We start from the raw sequence: 24,529 nt of genomic DNA, 5'->3' as shown, positions 1-24,529 counted from the left end.
CCCACTTAAGAGATGGGCCAAGGACCTCAATAGACATTTTTCAAAAGAGGAAATCCAAATGGCCAACAGACACATGAAAAAATGTTCAAGATCACTAGCAATCAGGGAAATGCAAATCAAAAGCACAATGAGGTTTCACCACACCCCGGTTAGAATGGCTCACATACAGAAATCTACCAACAACAGATGCTGGCGAGGATGTGGGGAAAAGGGGACACTAACCCACTGTTGGTGGGAATGCAAACTGGTTAAGCCACTATGGAAGTCAGTCTGAAGATTCCTCAGAAACCTGAAGATAACCCTATCATTCAACCCAGCCATCCCACTCCTTGGAATTTACCCAAAGGAAATGAAATTGGCCAACAAACAAGCAGTCTGCACATTAATGTTTATTGCAGCTCAATTCACAATAGCCAAGACCTGGAACCAACCCAAATGCCCATCAACAGTAGACTGGATAAAGAAATTATGGGACATGTACTCTATATAGTATTCTATAGAATACTATACAGCAGTCAAAAACAACGAACCCAGTCATTTGCAACAAGATGGAGGAATTTGGAAAACATCATGCTGAGTGAATTAAGCCAGTCCCAAAGGGACAAATATCATATGTTCTCCCTGATCGGCGACAACTAACTGAGCACCAAAGGGGAAACTTGTTGAAGTGAAATGGACACTATGAGAAGCAGTGACCTGATCAGCTCTTGTCCTGACGGTTGATGTACAATGTAATACTTTATCCATTTTAGTATTTTTTTTGTTCTAGTACCATTGGTTGAACTCTGTAATTAACACACAATTATTCTTAGGTGTTTAAATTTTAACTGAAAACTGACCCCTGTTAGGAATTTGGAAAACATTATGTTGAGTGAAATAAGCCAATCCCAAAGGGACAAATACCACTTGTTCTCCTTGATAGGTGACAACTAACTGAGCACCAAAAAGGAAAACTGTTAAAGTGAAATGAACACTATGAGAAATGGTGACTTGATCAGCCCTCACCCTGACTGTTGATGAGCAGCTTAATATGTTATCCCTCTTAGTATTTTTTTTGTTTGTTCTACTTAATACTTTTGGTTGAATACTGTAATCAATACACAATTCTTCTTAAGTTCTGAAACTTAACTGAAAAGTGATCGCTGTTAAATATAAGACTGGGAATAAGAGAGGGAAGAGATGTGCAATTCGGGACATGCTCAAGCTGACTTACCTCAAATGGTAGACTTAGAAACATACCAGGGGATTCCAATTCAATCCCATCGAGGTGGCATGTACCAATACCATCTCACTAGTCCAAGTGATCAATTTCTGTTCACAATTGATCGTAATGATAGGACTAAGAACCAAAGGGATCACATAAACAAGAATAGTGTCTGCAAATACTAGCTGATAGAATCAAAAAGGGAGAGAATGATCCAACATGGGAAGTGAGATACACAGCAGACCCATAGAATGGCAAATGTCCTAAACAGCACTCTGGCCTCATAATCAGCCCTTAAGGCATGCGGATCCGGCTAAAATGCCCATGAGAGTATTTCAGGCATGGAAAGCCAAGACACTCTGGGGGGAAAAAAAAAAACCTAAATGAAAGATCTCCACGAGTGAGATCCCAGTAGAAAGAATGGGTCATCAAAGAAGGAAGTACCTTTCTCTGAAGGGAGGAGAGAACTTCCACTTTGACCATGGCCTTGTCTAAATATGATCAGAGTCAGTGAACTCAGGGGGCTTCCATAGCCTTTGCAGCTCATGACTAGAGCCTAGGGTGATTACTGATGCCATAAACAAGAGTGTCAATTTGTTAAGTCAACAACAGGAGTCACTGTGCACTTACTCCTCATGTAGGATCTTTGTCCTTAGTGTGCTGTACATTGAGATTTAATGCTATAACTAGTACTCAAACAGTATATTTCACTTTGTGTTTCTATGGGGGTGCAAACTGTTGAAATCTTTACTTAATGTATACTAAACTGATCTTCTGTAAAAAAAAAAAAAAAAAAAAAGAAAGAAAGAAATTATCAATTCCCAACTTGACTCTCACTGGGATTAAACACGACAATAGGTCTGATCTGATTTCATCATCATTTAAAAAATCATCTATTATTTTTCACTTTATGTTTCTGTGTGGGAGCAAACTGTTGAAATCTTTACTTAATGTATACTAAACTGATCTTCTGTATATTAAGAGAATCGAAAATGAATCTTGATGTGAATGGAAGGGGAGAGGGAGTGGGAAAGGGGAGGGTTGCGGGTGGGAGGAACAGTGTGGAGGGGGAAGCCATTGTAATCCATAAGCTGTACTTTGGAAATTTATATACATTAAATAAAAGTTTAAAAAAAAGAATTAGAAAAGGACATCAACATGCAAACCTGTCATGGAACAAAGAGGTAGAGAATCAGGTATTTTTGCTAATCTCATCCAATCTAATGAAATGAGAATGGAAAATGCTTAAGTAGGAAGCAGTCTGTGTATCAGGACAAAACCTCCAACCGGACGCCATTATCTAGGGAAGGCCAACATAAGCATAAATAGAATGTGGATCTCAGTGGAACACCCTAACAGGTGGTCGGAGTCTGGCTCCGGTGAAGGAGCCTGGGGTGATGCTGAGGAGAAGCCCTCCATTGCTCTGAGACCTTAGCCCGGTCTCCAGCCTCAGACAGCTCTTCTGCAAAAGCCGACTGAGACAGGTCAAGACCAATAGTCCCAGCACCAAGAGGTGCAGGGGGTTGACTGAGTGTGCAATCGTAAGCCTGTCTCTGCCCAGCAGCCATGGGAGGCACTCGTAACTGGCTGACGGAGCCCTGGGGTTTTTCACTGATAGTGGACTATGGTGGCATGGAATGTCCCCAAAGGAAAAGACAAAAGTGGTCCATTTCACTCACCCTCTGACAGTCGCAGATGAGACCCCACGAAATGCTGCAGACTTTTTCTGCCGAATTTTTAGAAATGCTACAGTTCTTTCCTGTTGGAGCTCCGCCTTTCTGCCAAGTTCTTTGTCTCCCATCTATGAAGGTTCAGGCAAACGACCAGGAAGTGTGAGAAATGCAAATGAAGTTGATTCAGTGGACTTGATAACAAAACATAGCAACAAATACAGAGCCAACGAAACACAGAAAACGAATACAGAAATACAGAGCCAACAAAACACAGAAAGAGAAAGCTCCTCCTGGTGCCAGAAGGGTTCCTCAAAGTGGTGGCCAAAGAAAAGGTCGTGCCTGGGGGGTTTGCTATGTTTTTAAATAGGAAACATTCCCTGATTGGTGGCTGTTTATTCTAATAAGACGAAGCCTGTGAGCCAATCAGGGAGCAGCTGCCAGAACCACCTTTTTTGCATAGATACACTAATAAGGTAAAACCGAAGTGCTCCTTGTGAGCCACCCAGAGGTCAGCGCTGGTGTTACTTGTTTTGCATAGAGAACTGGACAGAGAACTCAAGCAGGTGTGCCGTGCCGTGGTGGGGGCCTTTGGCTGAGGTGACCTTGTCTAGTGGTTCCAGTGGTGGCACCACGCTTTCCTCTCCAGAGCCTGTGCTAAGCAGCTGCCCGTCTCCTGTCTCTATCACTGTTCCCCGTCCAAATGACATCTCGAAGTTTCCACCTATCCTGAGGAAAATCACTGTGTGCTCTAACTCAGGGCTGAGATTTCTGGAAGAAAATTCAGAGTTCCATCTTTCCAGTGAAATTGAATCCCCGGTCTTGCAGGATATCTTCCTTTAAAATGAGGGCATTGATTAGGAAGCAACGGAATCTTCAAAATTGGCATGGGGACAAGTGGGAAGGCCACAAAAGGTGGGAACATCAGTCTCCTGAATGCCAGTTGCTGGCTGTACATCTTCCAGTTATGCATTCGAGAACCAGAGGAGTCGCCTCAGCATGGCCTGGGCATACAGAACCAGCCAGGTGACCGCACCCTGGAGGGCTGGGATGCTCTATACATTAATACCCAATGCATGGTGCTGTTTCCCCCTTAGCCAGGATTCATGGGTCCAGGAATCAAGGGATGGAAACGGGAGTGGCCCCACTCAGCAATCTCCTTGGCGAACCAATAGTACAGTTTAGGCTTTGTGCACTACAATCCTGTTTCCTGAAGGACAAAGGTCTTAGTTCCAGACAGGGTGATGCTTCCACCCAGAGACACAGCAGTTCTTCTACTGACCTTGCAGTCATGACTGCTGTTTGTCACATTGTGTTCCTCACTGAAGACAGCTACCATGCTGGCTGGGGTACCTGATCCTGGTTGTCAATGCAAAATTAAAATAAGGGAAAGTATGTTTGGAATACAGAAGATATCATAGGGCATTGTCAGTGCTACCACGTCCTGTGGTTAACATAAACTGAAACATACAACCCAACTCCACAAAGACTACCAATGGGCCAGATTTTGCAAAAATAAAGGTTTGGAGCACCCCCACCATCACCAGCTGAAAGCTACAATTGGCTGAGGTGTTTGCCAAGGGTATGGGGACATGGGATGGGTAGTAGAATAAAATAGTTGTGAATACTAGATTTTTAAAAAAGAAACATTTATTTGTTTACTTATTTGAAAAAGTACAGAGAGAGAGGGGGAGACTGAGTCAGAGACCGTCTCCCCACTGGTTCACCCTCCAAGTGGCTGCAGCAGCCATGGCTGGTCCAGGCCAAAGGAAGGAGCCAGGAGCGTCTTCTGGGTCTCCCGTGAGGGTGCAGGGACCCAAGCACCTGGGCCATTATCTGCTGCTTTCCCAGGCACATTAGCAGGGAGCTGGATCAGAAGTGGAGCAGCTGGGACTTGCATTGGCACCCATATGAGATGGCAGTGCTGCAGACGGTGGCTTAACCTGCTACACCACAGCGCTGACCCCTAAATACCAGCTTTGACCACATGAACAGTGGCAGAACAAGGACTGCAATTGTGGTGCTTATTTCTTCTGTATTTTGTCACGAACATTTTTGTGTGTATACCACATTTTCATCCCCTTTCCTATCTAATTTACATCTAAAAAAAGATATATTGATAAAATTCAACTTTAATTGCATCATTTAAGTATTTAAGTTACAGAATGTTAAGGAGAAGAGAGACCATAATCAATGACTTAGCAATGTGTCTTTTTTTTCTTTTTGGGGTTGGAGGGTAAAATATGCTCTCAGCTGTATGCAGGATAATTCACAACAGGATGACTTTGGCGTAGTCCTCACTTCCAGATTAAGTAGGTTTGAGGGGGTGTGTATGGATGCCAGACAGACGGGGTGGACTGTGCTGTCTAGTTAAATGTTAGCCCAGATATCACCTTGAGGAGATTTTGCATCTGTGCTTAACATCTGCAATGAGCCAAGTTCATGTCCAGGAGCTAATCATTGACAATCTAACTGGGTCTTATCCAATCACAGAAGGCTAGCACAGAGCTCTGGAAGCTGAAATATGGACAGGGATGGGAGTTGATTGTCCCTTGGGGCTCATGAAATACTTTCAATTTTGACCAGGGAAACACATTTCAGGCATCAAAACTGCGAGACTACAAATTGGTGTTGTTTTAGGCCACTCAGACTGAGTTAGCTTGCTGTATCAACAATAGGAGGCTCAGGCAGGCACAGTCAGAAACAGGCAGGCTGGAGGGCTGGCAGGAATCAAGGGTTCTGAGGACAGGTAGGAGACAGACAAGCAGGTCAGCATCCTGGAGGAAAGTAAGAGGACAGGCAGACTGGAGGACAAAAGGCCGAATGGCAGGCAGGTGGAAGAAGGGCAGGTAGGTAGAGAGAAAGCAAGATACAGACAGAGTGCGGGACACGGGCAGGTGACAGGAAGAGAGGACGCCTGGCAGACCATTCTTGTTCCCAGCAGGGTTAGTGGAGCTTCCTGAGACGTAGGTGAATCCCATTCTTAGACTTCAGCACAAGTCTTGTTATGGGGATGGGGACTCTGGTGGGATCCGGCAGCAGCTCGAAGCGCAGCAGAGTCAGGGCCACGGCCACCTTCAGCTCGTTCATCGCAAATTGTTTCCCGATGCAGTTCCTGGGCCAGGGAGAGACAATGAAATGGGAAGTGGCCTCAGGTCCCCTCCTGCCCCTCCTGGGACAGGCACTGACCCTTGAGCCCCAGTCCCAGAGCTGGCCATTCAGGACCCTCCTCCAGGTGGCCCAGCCCTGGCCCCTTTCCTTCCAGTCCCCCACTGTCCCCAAGCCTTGGTCACAGTCTCCTGACCTTCACAAAGCTACCACTCTTCCGGGGCTATCCCTGTCTCTACTTCTGCTCTTGTTGGGCAGGAAGTCAGTGCTAGGACAGGGCCAGTGCTGTATGAGACAGAGTCTAATATGGGAATCACTTAAAGAGTTGACCGTTGTTGGGTCACCTCACTCCCACAGTGACTACCCTGCTCTGAAACCCCCCTTACATGGCTCGCAGAGACACCCACACAAGGCCTCCCTCCCAGCAACACCAACACAGGAGGGCAGGTCTGAAGATCCCACGTGGGAACACAGGGGGGTCACAGACGCTGGGGATGAGCCCTGAGACTCCCCATCACCCCCCGACTCCATCAGCGCACACGGGACGCTCACCTCGATCCTCCTGAGAAGGGCAGGAAAGCGTGGCTGTGGCGAGCAGAACCCGGTGCGAAGCGGGAAGGGTCAAACACCTGCAGGGAGCAGAGGTCAAGGGCGATCCCTGAGGGCCCAGGGAACACAGTGGCAGCAGGGGGAGGAGTTGGTCTGAAGGATCAGTCCATGCCCTCCCTCCTCCCAGCGCCCTCCTACCTCTGGGTTTGGCCACACCTTCGGGTTGTGATGCAGGCCATAGATGGAGAGTGTGATTATGATGCCTGTGGGGCAGAGACAAAGAGAGAGACTGATCTTAGCCATGGGGTAAGGCCCACAGTACACCTGTGCAAGCCACAGGTGTTCACTTTGAACAGGATGATCCTATTGCACAAGTCCAGGGGTGGGCTTGGCAAAGCACCTGAGCACAGGTGAGGTCAGAACCATGAAGCCAGGGATGAGAAGCAAGAAAGAATCTGATGCTCAGTGCTTACTGTAATCCAAGTGCTTGCTCATGGTCATGCGGAGTTCCCAGGAGCTGCAGGGCGTCTGCCTGCACTGACTCCCTCGGGTCCCCCAGCAGCCCTCCAGGGTAGGCACCCTCCCATTCTCAGTGTGCAGAAGAGGCACCTGGAGCTCCGGGGGGCTCGGTGACCTGTCTCTACTTGCACAGCTAGGACCAGTAGGGCTGGGATCACGCTCAGTGCTGGGTGAGGAAGAGAGTGGCTGCAGGGGTCTGCAATCTGGCCCCCAACTTCTCTCTGCCATCAACCTGAGGGCTCCTCAGAGACTGGATCCCATCTGACCCAGAGATCAGATTTCCCAATCTCCCTCCTTCGCCTTGAATCTAGAAGAAAAGAGGCACAAATGCTTCTGCCCCATGAGAGTCTCTCTCCAGGCCTGCACACAGTCACAAGTTCTGGGCTTGAGCATCCTTGTGGAAGCGACTCCAAAGACTGAGTCATCATTGTGTGAGCCCACACAATGCATATTGCTCTGCACAGATTTCCATACAGTTTTCCATTCATTACGTAAAATGTGAACATTGTTTTCCAAAGTGACAATGGAACGTGAGTGATGTTGTGATGCAGGGGGTGAAGTTGCCACTTGGGATGCCTTCATCCCATACTGGAGTGCCGGCTCCTGTCCTGGCTGCTCCACTTCCAACCTAGCAACCTGCTAATGTGCCTGGGGAAGCAGTAGAACTTAGCTCAAGTGCTTGGGCCCCTGCTACCCATCCATACGGAGTTCCTTGCTCCTGACACTTCAGCCTAACCTGTCCTCAGTGTTGTAGGCATTTGAGGAGTAACCAGCAGATGGAAGCGCTCTCTTTCTCTCGCTCTCCCCCTCTCACTTTTTCTGTCTTTTATATCTGTCTCTCCATCTCTCTCTCTATATCACTCTGTATTTCCCATAAACAAATCATTTTGAAAAGTATGACAGTGAAGACAGAAATCATGTCTGAATTCTGTAGTCTTTGAGTCAGGAATTGGAGCCTGGAGCTTTGCGGACAGTAAAAGGTGTAGACAGGTAGAGAAGTAGACAGGTCATAATTTGGAAAACCTTCTTTATATGTAGAGAGAGGAACTAATATTAACTGGACTTCCGCTGTGGTCAGCCATGTGTTAGGCATTTTAGACCATTCATTCCAACCCCAAAGGAAGAACTCCTTTCTTGATGAGCACAGGGAGACCAGGAAGGCTTGGAGCTACAGGAGCTTCCAGGGACGTCGGATCCTCCATGTGTCCTTGGGAGCGCTTAGGTGAGGGTGGGCAGTTCGTACCCTTGGGGAGGGAGCGTCCATCAGGGAAGGTGACAGGTGAGCTGAGCTGTCTGCCGACACCTGGCACTGGTGGGTAGAGTCTCAGCGCCTCCTTGATGCACATGGTGGTGTAGGGCATCTTGTCCAGGTGCTCCCTGAAACAAAGCCCAGGCAGAGGAGGGGAAGGGCTGGACCCCCAGGGCTTCCTCTCCCAGACAGGCAGGGCCCTCCCCCACCGCCCCCTGGGCTCTCACTCACCAGGTGATGGAGGCTCCGTCCCCCAGGAGGCCCTGGATCTCCTCGCGGCACCGGTGCTGATGCTCAGGGTGCGTGGCCAGGGCATAGAAGATCCAGGAGATGCCGCTGGCCGTGGTGTCGTGGCCCTCGAACATGAACGTGTCCACCTCGGCGCGGAGGTCCTGGTCGGACAGGCTGCTCCCGTTCTCCATCTGGGGGAGGCCACAGCGGGAGAGAGGGCACGGGCTCTGTCCCTGGCTCTGTGCTTCCAGGCCAAGCTCGGGCCTGCCCTGCACACACTGACCTTGGCAAAGAGGAGGACGTCCAGGAAGTCCAAGCGCCTCTTCCTCCTGACCTTCTCCAGCTCCCCCTCCTGCTGCAGCTGAGCCTTCCTCTGCTGGATCACTCGGTCTGTGCCAGAGCAGTGGGTACCGGAGCAGCTGAGAGCCCCACCTGCCCCAACCCGGGTGCCCTGGAGGTCAGGGTGAGCGTGGGAGTGGGTGTGTGGGTCGGGGTGGGAGCCAGCATCCTGGGATGCAGGGCAGGCCTCCCTGCAATTGCACAGCCCAGGAGCCTCAGCTGATTGCTGCTGGGCTGGGGCCTCATTCAGTCATTGCCCGTGTGATGGGAACCCCTGCCAGCACCTGGCACCCCAGCATCTCAGCTCGCGACCCCTGCACCAGGGAGGTACCCAGCATGTGTGTGTCCCAGCTCCTGCAGGTGGAGCATGGGCCCGGCTCTGCCTGAGGAGTTGGGATTGGCTCCTTTGGGCTGCGCTGGTTAAGGAGGGGACACAGGAGGAGGAGGAGGCAGAACCTGTGTGCTCGTGGGCGAGCTGGCAGGCACGGTGGGACAAGCGGCCTTCAGGGCTCAGCCTGTAGAGGAAGTCACTCTGGTGAAAGACGTTCCTCACCCGCTGCAATGCCAAGTCGCTGAGCTCCCTGACAGCCTGGATGTAGGATTTGGAGGTCCTAATGGAGAAGACGGTGGATCAGAGTGGAGGGACAGCTGTGGTCTGGAAGCAGAGCGGGACTCTGGGCAGAGATGGCACACACAGTGGGACAGGAACACGGAGGCACACATCGCTTCCATCTAACAGCCCTGGGGACCCGCAGGCTTCTGTATGGTGGCACAAGGACACAGGCTTCCACCCATGCCAGGGTTCAGGGATCTGTGGCTGAGGCAAGGTTAGGCCGGCACTGCAGCTAACACTTGGCCCGAGACTAGAATCAGAACCGTGCCTTTTGTGCAGGTGAGCACTGAAGCTGACCCGCGTGGCTCCAGCAGTTGGCCAGACCACGGGAGCCCAGGGCTGCAGGGCTGTCACGGACCTGCTTTCCAGCTGGACGCTGCCCTGGTGGCTGAAGGCGCACTTCATGATGGTTTCCAGGGTCATCAGGGAGACGTGTTCGTATATCTCCAGAGGCGCGTCCTTGCGGGCGAGCTTCTCCAGTTTGTCCTTGTAGGGAGAGAAGTGGGCATTTCGCCTTCTTAATTCCCCCAGGAGTCCCATGCTGACAAGGTGAGGCTCTCCTCTTTGTCTCTAAATATCCTGGTGGAAAATCCTCACTTCATGGAGTAGGTTATTGTCGTAAATTCAGCCTCCACAGCTCAAGTTTGTAATGTGATGCCGACTTTTTATAGGATTTTTATTATAAAATTAAACCTGTTTCCTTGTAACAATCTTGATTTGCTTTCAATTTTATGAAGAAGTTATGAGAAGCATACTTTGATGACAAAATAGCAAATTTTTGGAGAACAAAGAAGAATGGGACTCATTGCTCTGAGGATCGATCCCAGTCAAGGAGCAGTAGTATCAAGGTGGCAGCAGCCCTTCGGAGACAGGCTGTGACTTCTAAGAGACAAGAACCTGGATTGCAGTCCCTCTCCATTAGCCAGAGGTTTGCCGGACACAATTGGATAAGAAATTAAAATCCATGGGGCTGGGTTGTGGTGTAACGGGTAAAGCCACTGCCTATGACACAGGCATCCCATATGGGTGCCGGTTCTAGTCCTGGCTGCTCCTCTTCCGATCCAGCTCTCTGCTATGGCCTGGAAAGGCAGTAGAAGATGGTCCAAGTCCTTGGGCCTCTGCACCTATGTGAGAGAGCCAGATGAAGCTCCTGGCTCCTGCCTTTGGCCTGGTTCAGCCCTGTCCACTACAGACATCTATGGAGTGAACCAGCAGATGGAAAATTGATCTCTCTCTGTCTCTTTCTCTTTGTCTGTAACTCTTTCAAAAATAAATATTTAAATAAATATATAGACATATAAATATTTTTTTCAAATACATACACATATGACAAAAAAAAAAGTCCTGGTGGGAGAGGATGGTATTGCAGGGAGGACTCTGCAAACGTAGGCCCAGTATCCATTACCCCCTGTGTGTGACTCAAATCCACACAGAAGCCCCCACCCCAGGCCAGAGCCTGGTTGAGTGCCATCCTGGAACATCCCCCGTCACTGAAGCTGCCACTGTGAAGGCCAGCCAGGGGCAGGTTGTTCCGATGTCTGGTGGGATTGACTATACCTCCGGTCCACCGTGCAGAGACTTGGAAGGAGGAACTGACCAACCTGCATCCCTCATAGCCCTCCTCGGTGGGTGATGACGGGAGTGGAGCCATCCTGATGCTTGGGCACTCTCGACTCACTCTTCCCCCACTTTTTTTTTTTTTAAAGACGACTGGTTATTTATTTCAAAGGCAGAGAGAGACAGAAGAGACAGACATCTCCCTTCTTCTGATTCACTCTCTAAATGCATGCAGTGGCCACAATTGGGCCAGGCCAAAGCTGGGAGTCAAGAACTCCATCCAGGTCTCCCATGTGGGTGGCAGGAAGATAACTACTTGGGCTGTACCCTGCTGCCTCCCAGGGTGTGCATCTGCAGGAAACAAACTGGGAGCAGAACTGGGGCTTGGACCCAAGCTCTGATACAGGACGCGGGCACTCTGGTGTCTTCACTTCTAGGCTAAAGGCCCGCCCTCCCTCACTTTTGAGGGCCTCTGCCCTGTCCAGCTGAGGCTGCCCTCGTGGTGAAAGCATCCTCTGTGGCAGTGTCAGGGTCATGAGAGTCCTGTTGGGCGAGCTCTCCCAGCTGTCCTGTGGTCACAGCACTGGTCTGGGATTCTGCCTCGGGGTAAGCTCTAGCGGCAGTGATGTCAAAAAGAGAGGGTTTGAGGACTGATGTTGTGGCAAGGGGGGTTAAGCGGCTGCTTGGAATGCCGGCACCCCATGTTGAAATGCCAGTTTGAGCTCTGGCTGCTCTGCTTCCAATCTAGCTCCCTGCTAATGTTCCTGGGAAAACAATAGATGATGCCCCAAGTATTTGGGACCTTGCCACCCACGTAGGAGAACCAGATAGACTTCTGGACTTCTGGCTTTGGCCTGGGCCAGCCCTGGCCATTGCAGCCATTTAGGGAGTGAAGCAATAAATGGAAGAAACACATACTCTTTCTCTCTCTCTCTTTCTTTCTTTTCTCTCTCTCTCTCTCTCTTTCTCTCTCTCCCTCTGTCACTCTGCCTTTGAAATAGATAAGTCTGTTGTTTTACAAAAAGGGAGAAGGTTTATCTACAGCTGTCCCTTCCTTTCTGCAGGCAATACAGCCCTCCACCTTCAGTGCGGGCTTGGGTGATACTGAACCTCAGGAATACCACATTTTATCCGATGTGTACATACTAAAGAGAAGGTTAATTTACAAATGTGCCAATGCAGCTAACAATAATAAAACGGAGCATTATAACAGTGTGCTGTACCAAGTCAGTGAATGATAATTTACTATAATGAGAGGCATGTGAATGGGCCGCGTCCTCTCTCTAACTATCATATTATGCTGTGCTAACCCTTCTCCTTCTTCCAGTGATGTAAAGAGATACAACAGCCATGTGCTGAGATAAGGCGATGGGAAAGAGCACCTGATAATACATGTTTCAGACATTGGCTGTCTCGGGTAACAAACTGCAGAGGGAGACCACGTGCAAGGGCAGCCTACTGCACAGCAGTAAGAGACGGGAGCTTTGTCTCAATCCTGGAAAGCCATGTGTTTGGACACGCGAGCCAGCCTATGTGAGAGTGCAAGCCTGTGTGCCTGCCAGGCAGTCTCACTGTGTCTTAGTATGCGTGCACGTGTGCCAGTGGGGAGCATCTGGGTGTGCATTTCCACAGAGCAGGGAGTACATGCAGGGGACCTGTGTGAGTCACCTCTGGGGGTGACAGTGCGTGGATGTATCTCTGAGAACAGTGGGTCCTTGCTGTTCCAGGGGGCCTGAGCCTTCACACTGGGCACGTGCACTCCAAAGGCTGGGATGCATATTTCTGGGTTTGAGAGTGTTAGTCTGTGTGGCTGTGGCTGAGATGGTCTGAGGGATTTCTGAGTGTGTGTGTGAGTGGGTGCGTAGAGGTGACAGAGAGACACAGACTCACCAGCATCACTTGAACGGAATCCACCATGAGCCCCACGTAGGGCTTCAGGATGTCGTAGTGGAAGGCTGGAGTGAGCATGCGCCGGTGCTGGAACCACGTCTGCCCTTCCAAAAGCAGCAAGCCATACCCTGGGCCAGAGACGGGTATGTATTTGTGCAGGGGTGTCAGGGTTAGAGGGATGCCAGGGGACAGGAGAGGTGCTGGGGGCAGGAAACCCAGAGGGAGGTAGACGCTGGGTCACAGTCGGGAAGGCAGGCTGGGTTTCGGAAAGGGGAATCTCCCAAGGGAGCCGGTGTGCCTGATGGGATTTTGACAGGTGTGAGGCACAGGTTGAAAAGCTATTAGAGAGCAGGTGCTGCATCAGTGTGGGGCTGAGCACGGTGGGAGGCAGTGAGGAGCGACATGCGGGAAGCCGAGAAGCAGCAGGGCTCACCCCAACATCAGCAAGAGGCGAGGGCCTGGCTAGAAGAGCGGAAATGAGGCTTGGTTTACAGATGGAGCGATGGGAGGGGAGGCTGCCAATTGCTCTTCCTTGACAAAGAGGTCGCTCTTGGCAAATCTACCTGGACAGGGGGTACAGTTCTGGTTAGACACACGTACCAATCCAGGGAGCCAGGAAGCTGTAGGAAACACGAGCCTTTGGGTCTGGAAGATAAGAAGGGAGGTCACAGGGAACCAGCAATGTCCATGCAAGGCAGCCCCTGGGAGAGCTGGCGTCCACTCCATAGGCTGCCCTCAGTCCCTGACCACTTCAGCTGCGTGTGCTCACAAGACTCCTCCCTCCCACCGCCTCCATTCCCTCCTATGCTGTCTTGAAAGCCAGCTGGACCCCAGAAGGCAGACTCGGCTTACCTGCCTCTGAACACTCACAGGGCCTGGCTGGTGAGCTAGCAAGAAACACTGGCTGTGTAACCTCGCCAAAGAATAAGACAGCGACTGCGGTTCCCAGTGGCTGTCGGGTCATGGCCCAGGACAGTGACAAGCAGAGGTTCCAAACCCAACTTAATGTGGCTAGGAAGGGTGTCTCTGATATTTGGGGAAATTTACGTAACAGAGGATTTAGGTTAAAAAATAAAGGACAGAAGAAATGAAAGTCAGATAAATGAAGAGGTTAAAGGAAAATGAAAGAGAGAGAAAAAGAATGAGAGGAAAGAAGGGAGGGAGGAAGGAGGGAGGGAGGGTGGGTGTCCAGGTCCGCCTAGCTGTTTTGCACTTTCAGTACTCAGTGAGTGTTGTTGGCTCCAGGCTGGGCTATGACCTGAGTGGGTGGCTGGTAGAGGGTGCACACGTAGGTTTCATGTCTGAACTGCCACCTTCCACTGCAATGTTCCAGACCCAGGGCACGTCTCAAGAGGGAAAAAGCTACTTCAGAAAGCAAGTGTTCTCACTCACCTGATCGCCCCAGAATCGTCTTCATGTAGTCAGGGTCGTAGACAATGAGAAACAGCTCACTCCCCCACAGCCAGCGAGGACAGGCGCTTGGAAATTTCTCCACTCGCTTCAGCACCTGCTGCAGCTCCGAGTCTATTGGAAACTGTAGCCCAAGGAGACACAGCGGCAGTGCCTCTGTTATTTAATTTCCTGGTGTGGGAGGCCATGGGCAGGCAGTCCTGAATCCCCGCACCGAGGTCAGAGATCTGATTGACTTGATCCACTCTCTTGCTCTCCCTCCAGGCCTTGACCTAAGGTCAGATTCGATCTCCCTCTTGGGCTATCTGTGGCCCCTCAATCAGAGTTGCCTTTAGAAATGTACAGGTAGTAAGTGCTCAAATGTGCAGGGACTGACCCCGTGCTGCCCAAAGCTTTTTTTTTTTTTTTTTTTTTTTTTTTTTTTTTTTTTTGACAGGCAGAGTGGACAGTGAGAGAGAGAGACAGAGAGAAAGGTCTTCCTTTGCCGCTGGTTCACCCTCCAATGGCCGCCGCTGCAGCCGGCGCACCGCGCTGATCCTGGCAGGAGCCAGGAGCCAGGTGCTTTTCCTGGTCTCCCATGGGGTGCAGGGCCCAAGCACCTGGGCCATCCTCCACTGCACTCCCTGGCCATAGCAGAGAGCTGGCCTGGAAGAGGGGCAACCGGGACAGAATCCGGCGCCCCAACCGGGACTAGAACCCGGTGTGCCGGCGCCGCAAGGTGGAGGATTAGCCTATTGAGCCACGGCGCCGGCTTTGCCCAAAGCTTTTTGCCAGAACCCATTATGCAACGCCCAAGCCACACCTATGTTCAGAGAGAGATTACTAGTTTACCCTGTTGTACTGAAGAGTAAGGCCACCACTGTTAACAATGTGGCACGTGATCCGTATTAAACACAACCCCGCTGACCCTAGCTGTCCTCACCTGGGTTCCATGGCTTCTTATGTGTCTCATATTTCAGCTGAATGTCAACAAGTTGGCAAACTCACCTTTAACACCTGTAATCTCAATGCCCAGCATGGAACATGGCTCGTAGTCATGGTGCCTTATTTTTATTTTTAATTTTTTAAAAATTTTGCTATGACTTCATTTAAAGCTCACAATAGCCAACAACCACAATTCCTCTGACAACACTGGGAAATTTCAGCCTTCATATATTAATACAAAAGTCCAACTTCATTTTCCAATATCACCCATGCCAATGGAGCTCTACGAGGTTTTGAGCCCTCTCAAACTTCAATTAGTAAAACTTTCTTTAAAAACTTCACTAATATTTTGTAAATCATTAAAGTTATATGTAAAAGCACTTACAAAATTTCAAAAAGCAAAAGAGTCAGTGCACTGCAACTTGGAACATACGAAACAAAGAAACGTTAATCGGAAGATGTGAAACCCAAGGGAACCTCCACTCCCACGCTTCTCACTGAGCTGGTTCCAATACAGCACTCAGCAGAAGTACTGTGTGCCTCACATGCCCTTCTCCCCACTCAGTTTCCTCAAACCATGTCACAGTTTCTCCAAGAAGAAATCCAGTTCTGTGCCAAGCATCACCTTTCCCGAAGCCGTCTGCACACAGCAGAGGTGGAAAGATGGCAGGTGCCTACCAGACACATGTCGCTGGCACTTCCCTGTGCGGTTCAGTCACGCTACACAGCCCTCGGGACTTTTCCCACTGCTCACGTCAAATGTCCAGAGAGCCAGGAGCCCACTGTAGTCCCAGTTGCACCCTTCCAGTGCCGGTGTGCAGTTGCACAGTGTGAGACAGGAAGTCCCAATGCAGCCAGCAGTAATCCCAGCTTGTGTGCTACAATGAACACCATGTTGCTTCTTGAAAAGGTGCAACACCACTGGGGCACACTTGGGGGAACTAACTCGCATCCTTTTGCTTTAGTATTGAGGGCTGCAAAATCCCACTCCACAGGCACCAGAAAGACTGACCAAAATATTTACTTAAAAATAAGCAAATATTGACAATCAAATGGCTTCCAGGTGACAGTAAACAGTGAAAGTAATTCATCTGCTAGACAAATGCAGTTTTCACTCCCTTAACAGTTTAACAGGAATCTAGAATACTGGGACTGACCTATAACTATGGTTCAAGGAGGTCCAAGCAAGGCAGCCACATTTCTGAAAAGAACAGGAAAAACCTCAAAACACAAGCATACCACACCCTGAAAAGCAAAGGTCATGGAAGGAGTCACACATTGGTCACAGAGAGGCACCGCTGTCACTGTGAGTTCTCCCGCTTAGCGCCAAGAGGATGACACCTGCTGTTTAAGAACTAAAGCAAATGACAGGGACATCTCGTGATATGACCGCCGTGTTTGGCCCTTGTCATGCCCCTGCGGAACTGTGGTCGTCGTGCCATTTACTTGCTGAATATTACAGTTAGCGGTGAGTTAAGTCTGTGATTATAGAGGGGATTGAAATTATGTCTTTGCAAAAGTTAAAGAAAGAAAAGAAGGAGAGTGATTGAGGGAGGGGAGTATGGTTATCTTCTTAGGACTATACCTATGAAATACATAAAATCTATTCTTTTTAATAAAAATTTTAGGGCCGGCGCCATGGCTCACTAGGCTAATCCTCCGCCTGCGGCGCCGGCACACTGGGTTCTAGTCCCGGTTGGGGCGCCAGATTCTGTCCCGGTTGCCCCTCTTCCAGGCCAGCTCTCTGCTGTGGCCAGGGAGTCCAGTGGAGAATGGCCCAAGTACTTGGGCCCTGCACCCCATGGGAGGCCAGGATAAGCACCCGGCTCCTGCCTTCGGATCAACGCGGTGCACCGGCCGCAGCGCGCCGGCCACGGTGGCCATTGGAGGATGAACCAATGGCAAAGGAAGACCTTTCTCTCTGTCTCTCTGTCTCTCTCACTCTGCCTGTCAAAAAAATTTTTTTTAAAAAAGGACTACAGGAAAAGAATAACAATAAAATGTAATCAGGTGAAGTATAGTGGTTGGAAACAGCTATATGAAACAATTGAATTCTAAAATAATTTTTATTTTCAAAAACAGAAATTAAAGACATTCATTCAAGAGAAATTCTCAAAGATCTGTAAATAAAATTATGCACTAAAAAAAACTAAAGTGGAGTAGTAATGCCAAATGAAGTGCTTGTAGAACAGCCCTTCTTTTAAAAGTCTTTCGGGATGGGGCTGGCACTGTGGCACAGCGGGATAAAGCCCTGGCATGGAATGCACCATAGGCACCCCAGGTGGGCACTGATTTGAGTCCTGGCTGCTCCACTTCCGATCCAGCTCCCTCTGAGTGTGCCTGGGAAAGCAGCTGAGGATAGCCCAAGTCCTTGGGCCCCTGCACCTGCATGGGCTATCCAGAGGAGGCTCCTAGCTCCTGGCTTCAGATGGGCTCAGTTCTGTCTGCTGCAGCCATTTGGGGAGTGAACTGGTGGATGGAAGAGCTCTCTCTCTCTCTATCGACCTGCCTCTGTAACTCTGTCAAATAAATAAAATAAATCCTTAAAAAAAGGGTAAGCAGAACTGCTATTTATAGGCTACTGACACAAAATAAAGGCTTCTACAATAGCATTTGAAAGCAAAGTTATATTTTGTAGACACCACTTTTTAAAAAAAAATTTGTAAACCCACATGACAAATGCGCACACATGCATACACTAAACTCAACCACACCCAAGCCCCCACCCCCCACCCCAGCAAGAAGTATTTTCAGTGAGGTCCGGTACAGCCAAAGCCCCTTAAAGCTCTGGTGACTGTCCTCAGTGGCAGCCAAAGTCCTCCTGAAAATAGGCACCAAACTTACTTGGAGCTATGAATCCTGAAGGAGCAAAAAGCATTTGTGTGTGGTGTGTGTGTGTGTGGTGTGTGTGAGTGTGGGGGGGGTGTTTGTGGGGTGTGTGGTGTGAGTGTGTGGTGTGTGTGTGTGAGTGTGTGGTGTGTGTGAGTGTGAGTGTGTGTGGTGTGAGTGTGTGTGGTGTAAATGTGTGTGTGGTGTGTGTGAGTGTGTGGTGTGTGTGAGTGTGTGGTGTGTGTGTGTGTGGTTTGTGTGGTGTGTGTGTGTGGTATGGTGTGTGTGGTGTGTGTGTGTGGTGTGTGTGAGTGTGAGTGTGTGTGGTGTGAGTGTGTGTGTGGTGTGTGTGAGTGTGTGTGCGTGGTGTGAGTGTGTGTGGTATAAGCGTGTGTGTGTGGTGTGTGTGTGTGTGGTTTGTGTGGTGTGTGTGTGGTGTGTGTGGTGTAAGTGTGTGTGTGTGGTGTGTGTGTGGTGTGAGTGTGTGGTGTGTGTGTATGGGGTGTGTGTGTGTGGTGTGTGTGTGTGTGTGAGTGTGGTGTGTGTGTGTTTGTGTGTGTGAGTGTGGCCCTCATGTTCTGACCCCCACCCCCGGGGGAATGTGTGTGTGGTGTGTGTGTGTGTGGTATGTGTGTGTTTGTGTGTGTGAGTGTGGCCCTCATGTTCTGACCCCCACCCCTGGGCGAATGTGTGTGTGGTGTGTGGTGTGTGTGTGGTGTGTGTGTGTGTGTGTGTGTGAGTGTGGCCCTCATGTTCTGACCCCCACCCCTGGGGGAATGTGTGTGTGGTGTGAGTGTGTATGTAGTGTGAGTGTGTGGTGTGTGTGTGTGTGTGGTGTGAGTGTGTGGTGTGTGTGTGTGTGTGAGTGTGGCCCTCATGTTCTGACCCCCACCCCCGGGGGAATGTGTGTGTGGTGTGAGTGTGTATGTAGTGTGAGTGTGTGGTGTGTGTGTGTGTGTGTGGTGTGAGTGTGTGGTGTGTGTGTGTGTGGTGTGTGTGTGTGTGTGTGTGAGTGTGGCCCTCATGTTCTGACCCCCACCCCCGGGGGAATGTGTGTGTGGTGTGAGTGTGTATGTAGTGTGAGTGTGTGGTGTGTGTGTGTGTGTGTGGTGTGAGTGTGTGGTGTGTGTGTGTGTGGTGTGTGTGTGTGTGTGTGTGAGTGTGGCCCTCATGTTCTGACCCCCACCCCCGGGGGAATGTGTGTGTGGTGAGTGTGTATGTAGTGTGAGTGTGTGTGGTGTGTGTGTGTGTGTGTGTGTGGTGTGTGTGTGGTGTGTGTGTGTGTGTGGTGTGTGTGTGTGTGTGGTGTGTGTGTGTGTGTGTGTTTGTGTGTGTGAGTGTGGCCCTCATGTTCTGACCCCCACCCCCAGGGGAATGTGTGTGAGTGGTGTGTGTGTGTGTGGTGTGTGTGTGTGTGTGTGTGTTTGTGTGTGTGAGTGTGGCCCTCATGTTCTGACCCCCACCCCCAGGGGAATGTGTGTGAGTGGTGTGTGTGTGTGTGGTGTGTGTGTGTGTGTGTGTGAGAGTGTGGCCCTCATGTTCTGACCCCCACCCCCAGGGGAATGCTCTGTACTCAGGTGCTCTGCACACCTTCCCTTCAGAGGCGTCATCTGGGGCCTCCGGGAGCCCATAAAAGCCTGCCCGGCTCTGCAGATTGGAACCCAACCCGATGGCAGCTTCCAGAGATCCACCCTGAGATGCGACGTAACACCGGATGATGGCCGTTTTCCTGCTGCCACTGGGTTACGGAGGACATTTTCACAAGAACAAAATCACCGCATGGCACTGAAGAAGGGGAGGCAAGGGAAGACGGGACCCAGAGCCAGTGCTGGGCCAGGCCTGCGTGCTCCGTGCTTGGGCACTCGCAGGCCTCACTGCACGGGGCTCCACTCGCCAGAGCCGCCTCAGCTCCACCAGCTCGCTCCCTCTCCCAGCCACAGGCTCCGGCCGCGGGACATGCTAAGAGCTCACTTTCACACCTTATTTTTAAAGGGATAAAAAATGTGCATGAAGGAATGATTGAGTACAATGCCAAACAGTGACTGACTGTTTCCATAAACATGACTGTTCCTGGGACACATAGCTTCGACCTAATATAAGAAAAAGAAAACAGGATTTAAAAAAAAAAAAAGCTGGTGGCCTAGAGGTATCCCTGGGAGGCCAAGGGCAGGGGACAGGTAGGATGCAGAAGGGGCAGAACTAGACTCTGAGTCTCTTCTGTCCATCACCGCACTCACTCACTCAGCAAATACCCACTGGGGCTGTGTTGGGTAGCAGGCACATTTCTAGAAGCAGCCATGATTGCGCAGAAGCAATCCCTGCCCCTACGGTCCACGCGGGGACAGGGAAGTTCCAACGCCACTGCGTCGACACCTTGCTGTGCTCTCGCAGGGCGTGTCTGAGCGGCACCGCTGCCCCTCGCCAGGCGTGCACCTGGCCCGGTGCGTGGTGGCTGGGCTTTCAGGGCCCACCCTTTGGGGAGAAGTCGGAGCTCCTTGGTGATCTGAACATGTTTCTTTCAAGCTCAATGAGTGAATCCAAGAACGAGCAGAGGATGAAGGGGCTCACTCATTCAGTTGATAACTACTCACTGAGCACTCACTCCGTATCGATTGCCTTCTGAGGAGCCAGGAATTTTCAGGGAGTAAACAAAGCTCCTGCTATCATGAAACTCACATCCTAGTGACGTGGGGGTGGAACAGATAGGCCTGGCCTGGACTGACAAGTGTCCTGCTTCCTTTGCCTACAGAGGTTGCATTGCTACCTGGACACGTCCATCATAAATGCTGTTCCATCTTTGTTCTGATGTAGCAGTGGCCCAGAGGGGTCAGTAACACCCCCAGTCCCATGCCTCCTCCTCCAGGATCTACCCACACTGCCCCTCCCAGTCTGGGGGTCCTGTTCTAGCACCACAGCTGTCTCATTTCTGACTGCTTGGTGCCCAAGCCGGTCAGCTGCCTGCAAATCCTGCCTCCTGGCTCTGCCATTGGTTCATCCTGGCCGTGTGTGGCCTTCTGTTCCTGATATATCCAATATCATAGATGTTAAAAAAATTAAGTCTGGGGCCAGAATTGCGGCATAGTGTGTTAAGCTGTCACCTGTCACACCAACATCCCATATGGGCATTGGTTTGTGTCCCAGTTCAACTAACAGCTTGGAAAAACAGCAGAAGATGGTCCCAGTGTTTGGGCCCCTGGTACCCATGTGGGAGACCCAGAGGAAGCTCCTGGCTCCTGGCTTCAGCCTGGCTCGGTCTTGGCTATTGCTGTCATTTGGGGAATGAGCCAGCAGATGGAAGATCCCTCTCTCTCTCTCTCTCTCTCTCTCTCTCTGACTTTCAAATAAATAAATAAATCTTTATAAAAAAGAAATGAAAATCTTCACATCGTCAGTGCTAAAAATGCTTGCCTTCAGCTGCTGTCAATGTACAGAAAGGGCGGGGTGATTCAGCGCCATGAGTTATGCTCTTCACAGAGATAGAACTCATCTACTGCCGATGAGTCCAGACATCACCTGATGGCCACAGTGTAACAGGAACGTAACTGGAGAAGTCCTTGGTGGTTCTTAACACCACTTCCTAGCTCAGAAAGGGGCATCATTCAGCTGATGACAACTGCGTCGCACAGAAGTCACATTTTCTCAAAGTTAACAAATACTATGGAGTCCACAGTACAATTTGCTTGAATGAACTTGGCTTTGACTTTGGCTCTGAGGTCAGTTTTCAGAGTTCCCACCTTCATTTCCACTGCTGGTAATTATTTGTCCTCCTCTGAGAAAGGGGTGAGCCCGGTTTGTGCCTATCCCCAGTACAGGAGCGGTAAGGTGACATTTGTCCTTCTCTGAGAAAGGGGTGAGCCCGGTTTGTGCCTATCCCCACTACAAGAGTGGTAAGGTGACACTGTCCCTGCCCAGGCCTCAGGTGCTGCTTTTCCTCGTTCCAGGCACTCCACACACCTGTGCCAAATGCCCCTTGTACCACACTCTGCACTGGGCACCAGAGTTCAGGGAGAGGATTATGCACTTGGCTCCAAGGAAGTCAAAGTTCAAGGTACATGGGAGAGCAGTGGGGAGGGAATGGGACTCTGTTTAATGTGCAACTGAAACATGGGTGCCCCTACCCGAGGGATACTGCCCAGGCTGTTGCCCTCAGGTACACCCGGGACTGTGAGGGTTTCAGCCCTAAATCCCCTCTTTGGAAAGTCTTCAGTCTTGAGCAAACCAAGCCTGCCTCCTGCACACAGACTCCCTCACATGGATGCCGGGCTTCCCCGGGGAGAGAGGAGTGACTGGGGTAAAGAAGCTTCTAGAAGCCTGTTTTAAGAACAGCCCGGGCTGCAGGAGGTGCTCAGCCTGGAGGAGGGAGACTCAGGCAGGAGCAGTCGTGCCCTCCACATGCAGGGCTGCCAGGACCGAGTGAGGAAGGCGTGCGTGATGGCTGCGTCACAGCAGGATGGGCTTCCTGGGAGGGAGTGAGCTCCCTGTCGCTGGAATGAACCCAGACCCGAGAGGTGAGCTCTGTGCTCCTCACAGCCCACATGCTCATCACACAACAACTGTGCCCTGTGGACCCTCGTTCAGCAGACTCCGAGAGCCCCGGCCACCCCTGCCCTCCTTGTCCCTCCCCGCCCCTCCCGGTCCCTGTCCCACTCCTTCCTACCTCTCGGCTGTGCCCCATGAGCCAGTGGGAGGGCGGGCACGGGAACTGCTGGAGGGCTCTGAGCAGCCACTGGCGGCGCAGGTAGAGCTGAGCTGCCTTGAGCAGCAGCAGGAGCAGGCCCAGCAGGGCCGCCGTTTGGAGGAACCCGGAGAGGCTGCCCGGGAGCCGGGTGGGGCTCAGCACAGACACGCTCATGGTGCAGCAGCTTCTGGATCTGTGACTGTCCCTCCCTGTCACTGACTGCACCTGTATACCCCTGCAGGAGTCCAAGGAACATGGCTCCACCCACATGAGGGGAGGGTGCAGGGTGAGGCTAGAGCTTGAACCACATAATCCCCAGTTTATTAACCCTAAAGAATCCACCTGGGAAGAGACTGTGAGAAAAGCCCAGCTGACAGTAGAAATGGCCATCCAGCCACCAATTTCCCCTCTCTGTTACCCACAAATGTCTAGTGAGCACCTGCTGTGCCAGGCAGCACTGTAGGCAGTGAACCACAGCTGTAGAGAACACTTTAGCTTCAGGGAATTCACAGCCTGATTTACCAAATGTCCTGTAAGGTTGCTGCTTTTACTATCACGCCAATTTTAGTGATAAGAAGCTGATTACAGAGAGGTGAAGTGATGTGTTCAGAGGAAAAGGGCTAAGATGGGTTTAGCATCCTTCTCTGTTCAACTCTCAAACTGCCTACCCTCGCTGCCTCTAGAATGTTCCCTGGGGCTTGTCCCAGATCACCGGCCAGTTACGACCTGGGATGACTGCGGTCATCCTGGGTGCAGCCCTGCAGTGGAATCCCCAGGTCAAGCTCACCACACAAGTAGCCAGGAATCCGGCTGCTCGGATCTCCAGGGCCTTGTTTCAAAAGGTGGCGTAATAACACCTTTCCTAAACACCTCTCAAGACTGCTCCTCCTTTCAGTCATCCGTGTACTCAGCAAATATTTCTTCCACACAGCCTAGAGGGAGAAAAGGGGATCAGAGCCACAGCTATGATTCGGCTCTCTGGGAGGAGTGACTTTCCACCCAGCGAAGGGGAAACTCCTGGAGAAGAGTGGGTTCTTGAAGGACGAATGGGAGTTTGTGAGTGGAGGGAAGGTCTTGGTGCACACACAGAGGAGCAAGGGACGGGCACGTGTTCATCTTCCTGTTCTTTCGTGGTTATCTCCCCTGGAGCAGAAGCCGGTACTTAGACTACACAGAGCGAGCGAAGCATGGAAGATGTCGAGGCAGTTCCCCCGCGGCCAGCTCTCTGAGCAGCAGTGAGTTCTCAACCAGCCAAACACTTTTTCCAAACCCCTTCCTGCTTCCTAGCACCTGTGACATAAGCCCTGGGCCAGAGCTCTTTCCTCCACCCCTAAACCCTGAGCGCTGCTGTCCAAAACAAAGTGCGGAAGGCCAAGGCTCCAGCTCCCCCACCTCCTCCCACACACACACTGCCTCGGTCACTCTCAGCTCTCTACCGTCCCAGTCGCCTGAGGCCCAGCGACAGCGAGACTTTCCCTTATGCCATGATCTGAATTTCTGTGCCCACCGCCCGACTCCTGAGTTAAGCTGATGATATTAGGAGCAAGTGCCTTCCTAGAATGCATGCTGAACCTCCATTTATTTTCTTAAAAATATCCTCTGTTTTCCCGGATTTGTGGTAGCTAATATACAGAGTACAAACAAGGCAATGTATATGAGCCAAACTGACCTTCTGAGATGCGATTGTTGTTCATATCGCTTGTCTGCACTCTTGAGGAACAGTGGTCCTTCCACTTAGCACTTGTTGACTTCTTTATTT

At 50.8% G+C, this 24,529-nt stretch overlaps 1 protein-coding gene across 1 annotated transcript; it reads right to left on the bottom strand.

The window, feature by feature from the left end:
- Window positions 1-4,992: 4,992 nt before the first annotated feature.
- Window positions 4,993-22,952, bottom strand: CYP4A7 (cytochrome P450 4A7). The gene is given in 12 exon segments (NM_001171070.1): window positions 4,993-5,989; window positions 6,535-6,611; window positions 6,730-6,794; window positions 8,294-8,427; window positions 8,531-8,721; window positions 8,814-8,920; window positions 9,326-9,480; window positions 9,841-9,968; window positions 12,930-13,057; window positions 13,530-13,574; window positions 14,322-14,463; window positions 22,750-22,952. Coding segments are annotated over 12 exon segments (1,536 nt in total). The 5' UTR covers window positions 22,945-22,952; the 3' UTR covers window positions 4,993-5,820.
- Window positions 22,953-24,529: the final 1,577 nt, after the last annotated feature.

Source organism: Oryctolagus cuniculus, chromosome 7 (genome assembly GCF_051225735.1).
Source record: "Oryctolagus cuniculus isolate XC-2025 breed Fujian yellow rabbit chromosome 7, ASM5122573v1, whole genome shotgun sequence".
Classification (NCBI taxonomy): domain Eukaryota; kingdom Metazoa; phylum Chordata; class Mammalia; order Lagomorpha; family Leporidae; genus Oryctolagus; species Oryctolagus cuniculus.
Note: the sequence above shows the minus strand (reverse complement) of the source record. Positions and strands in the feature narration are given on the sequence as shown.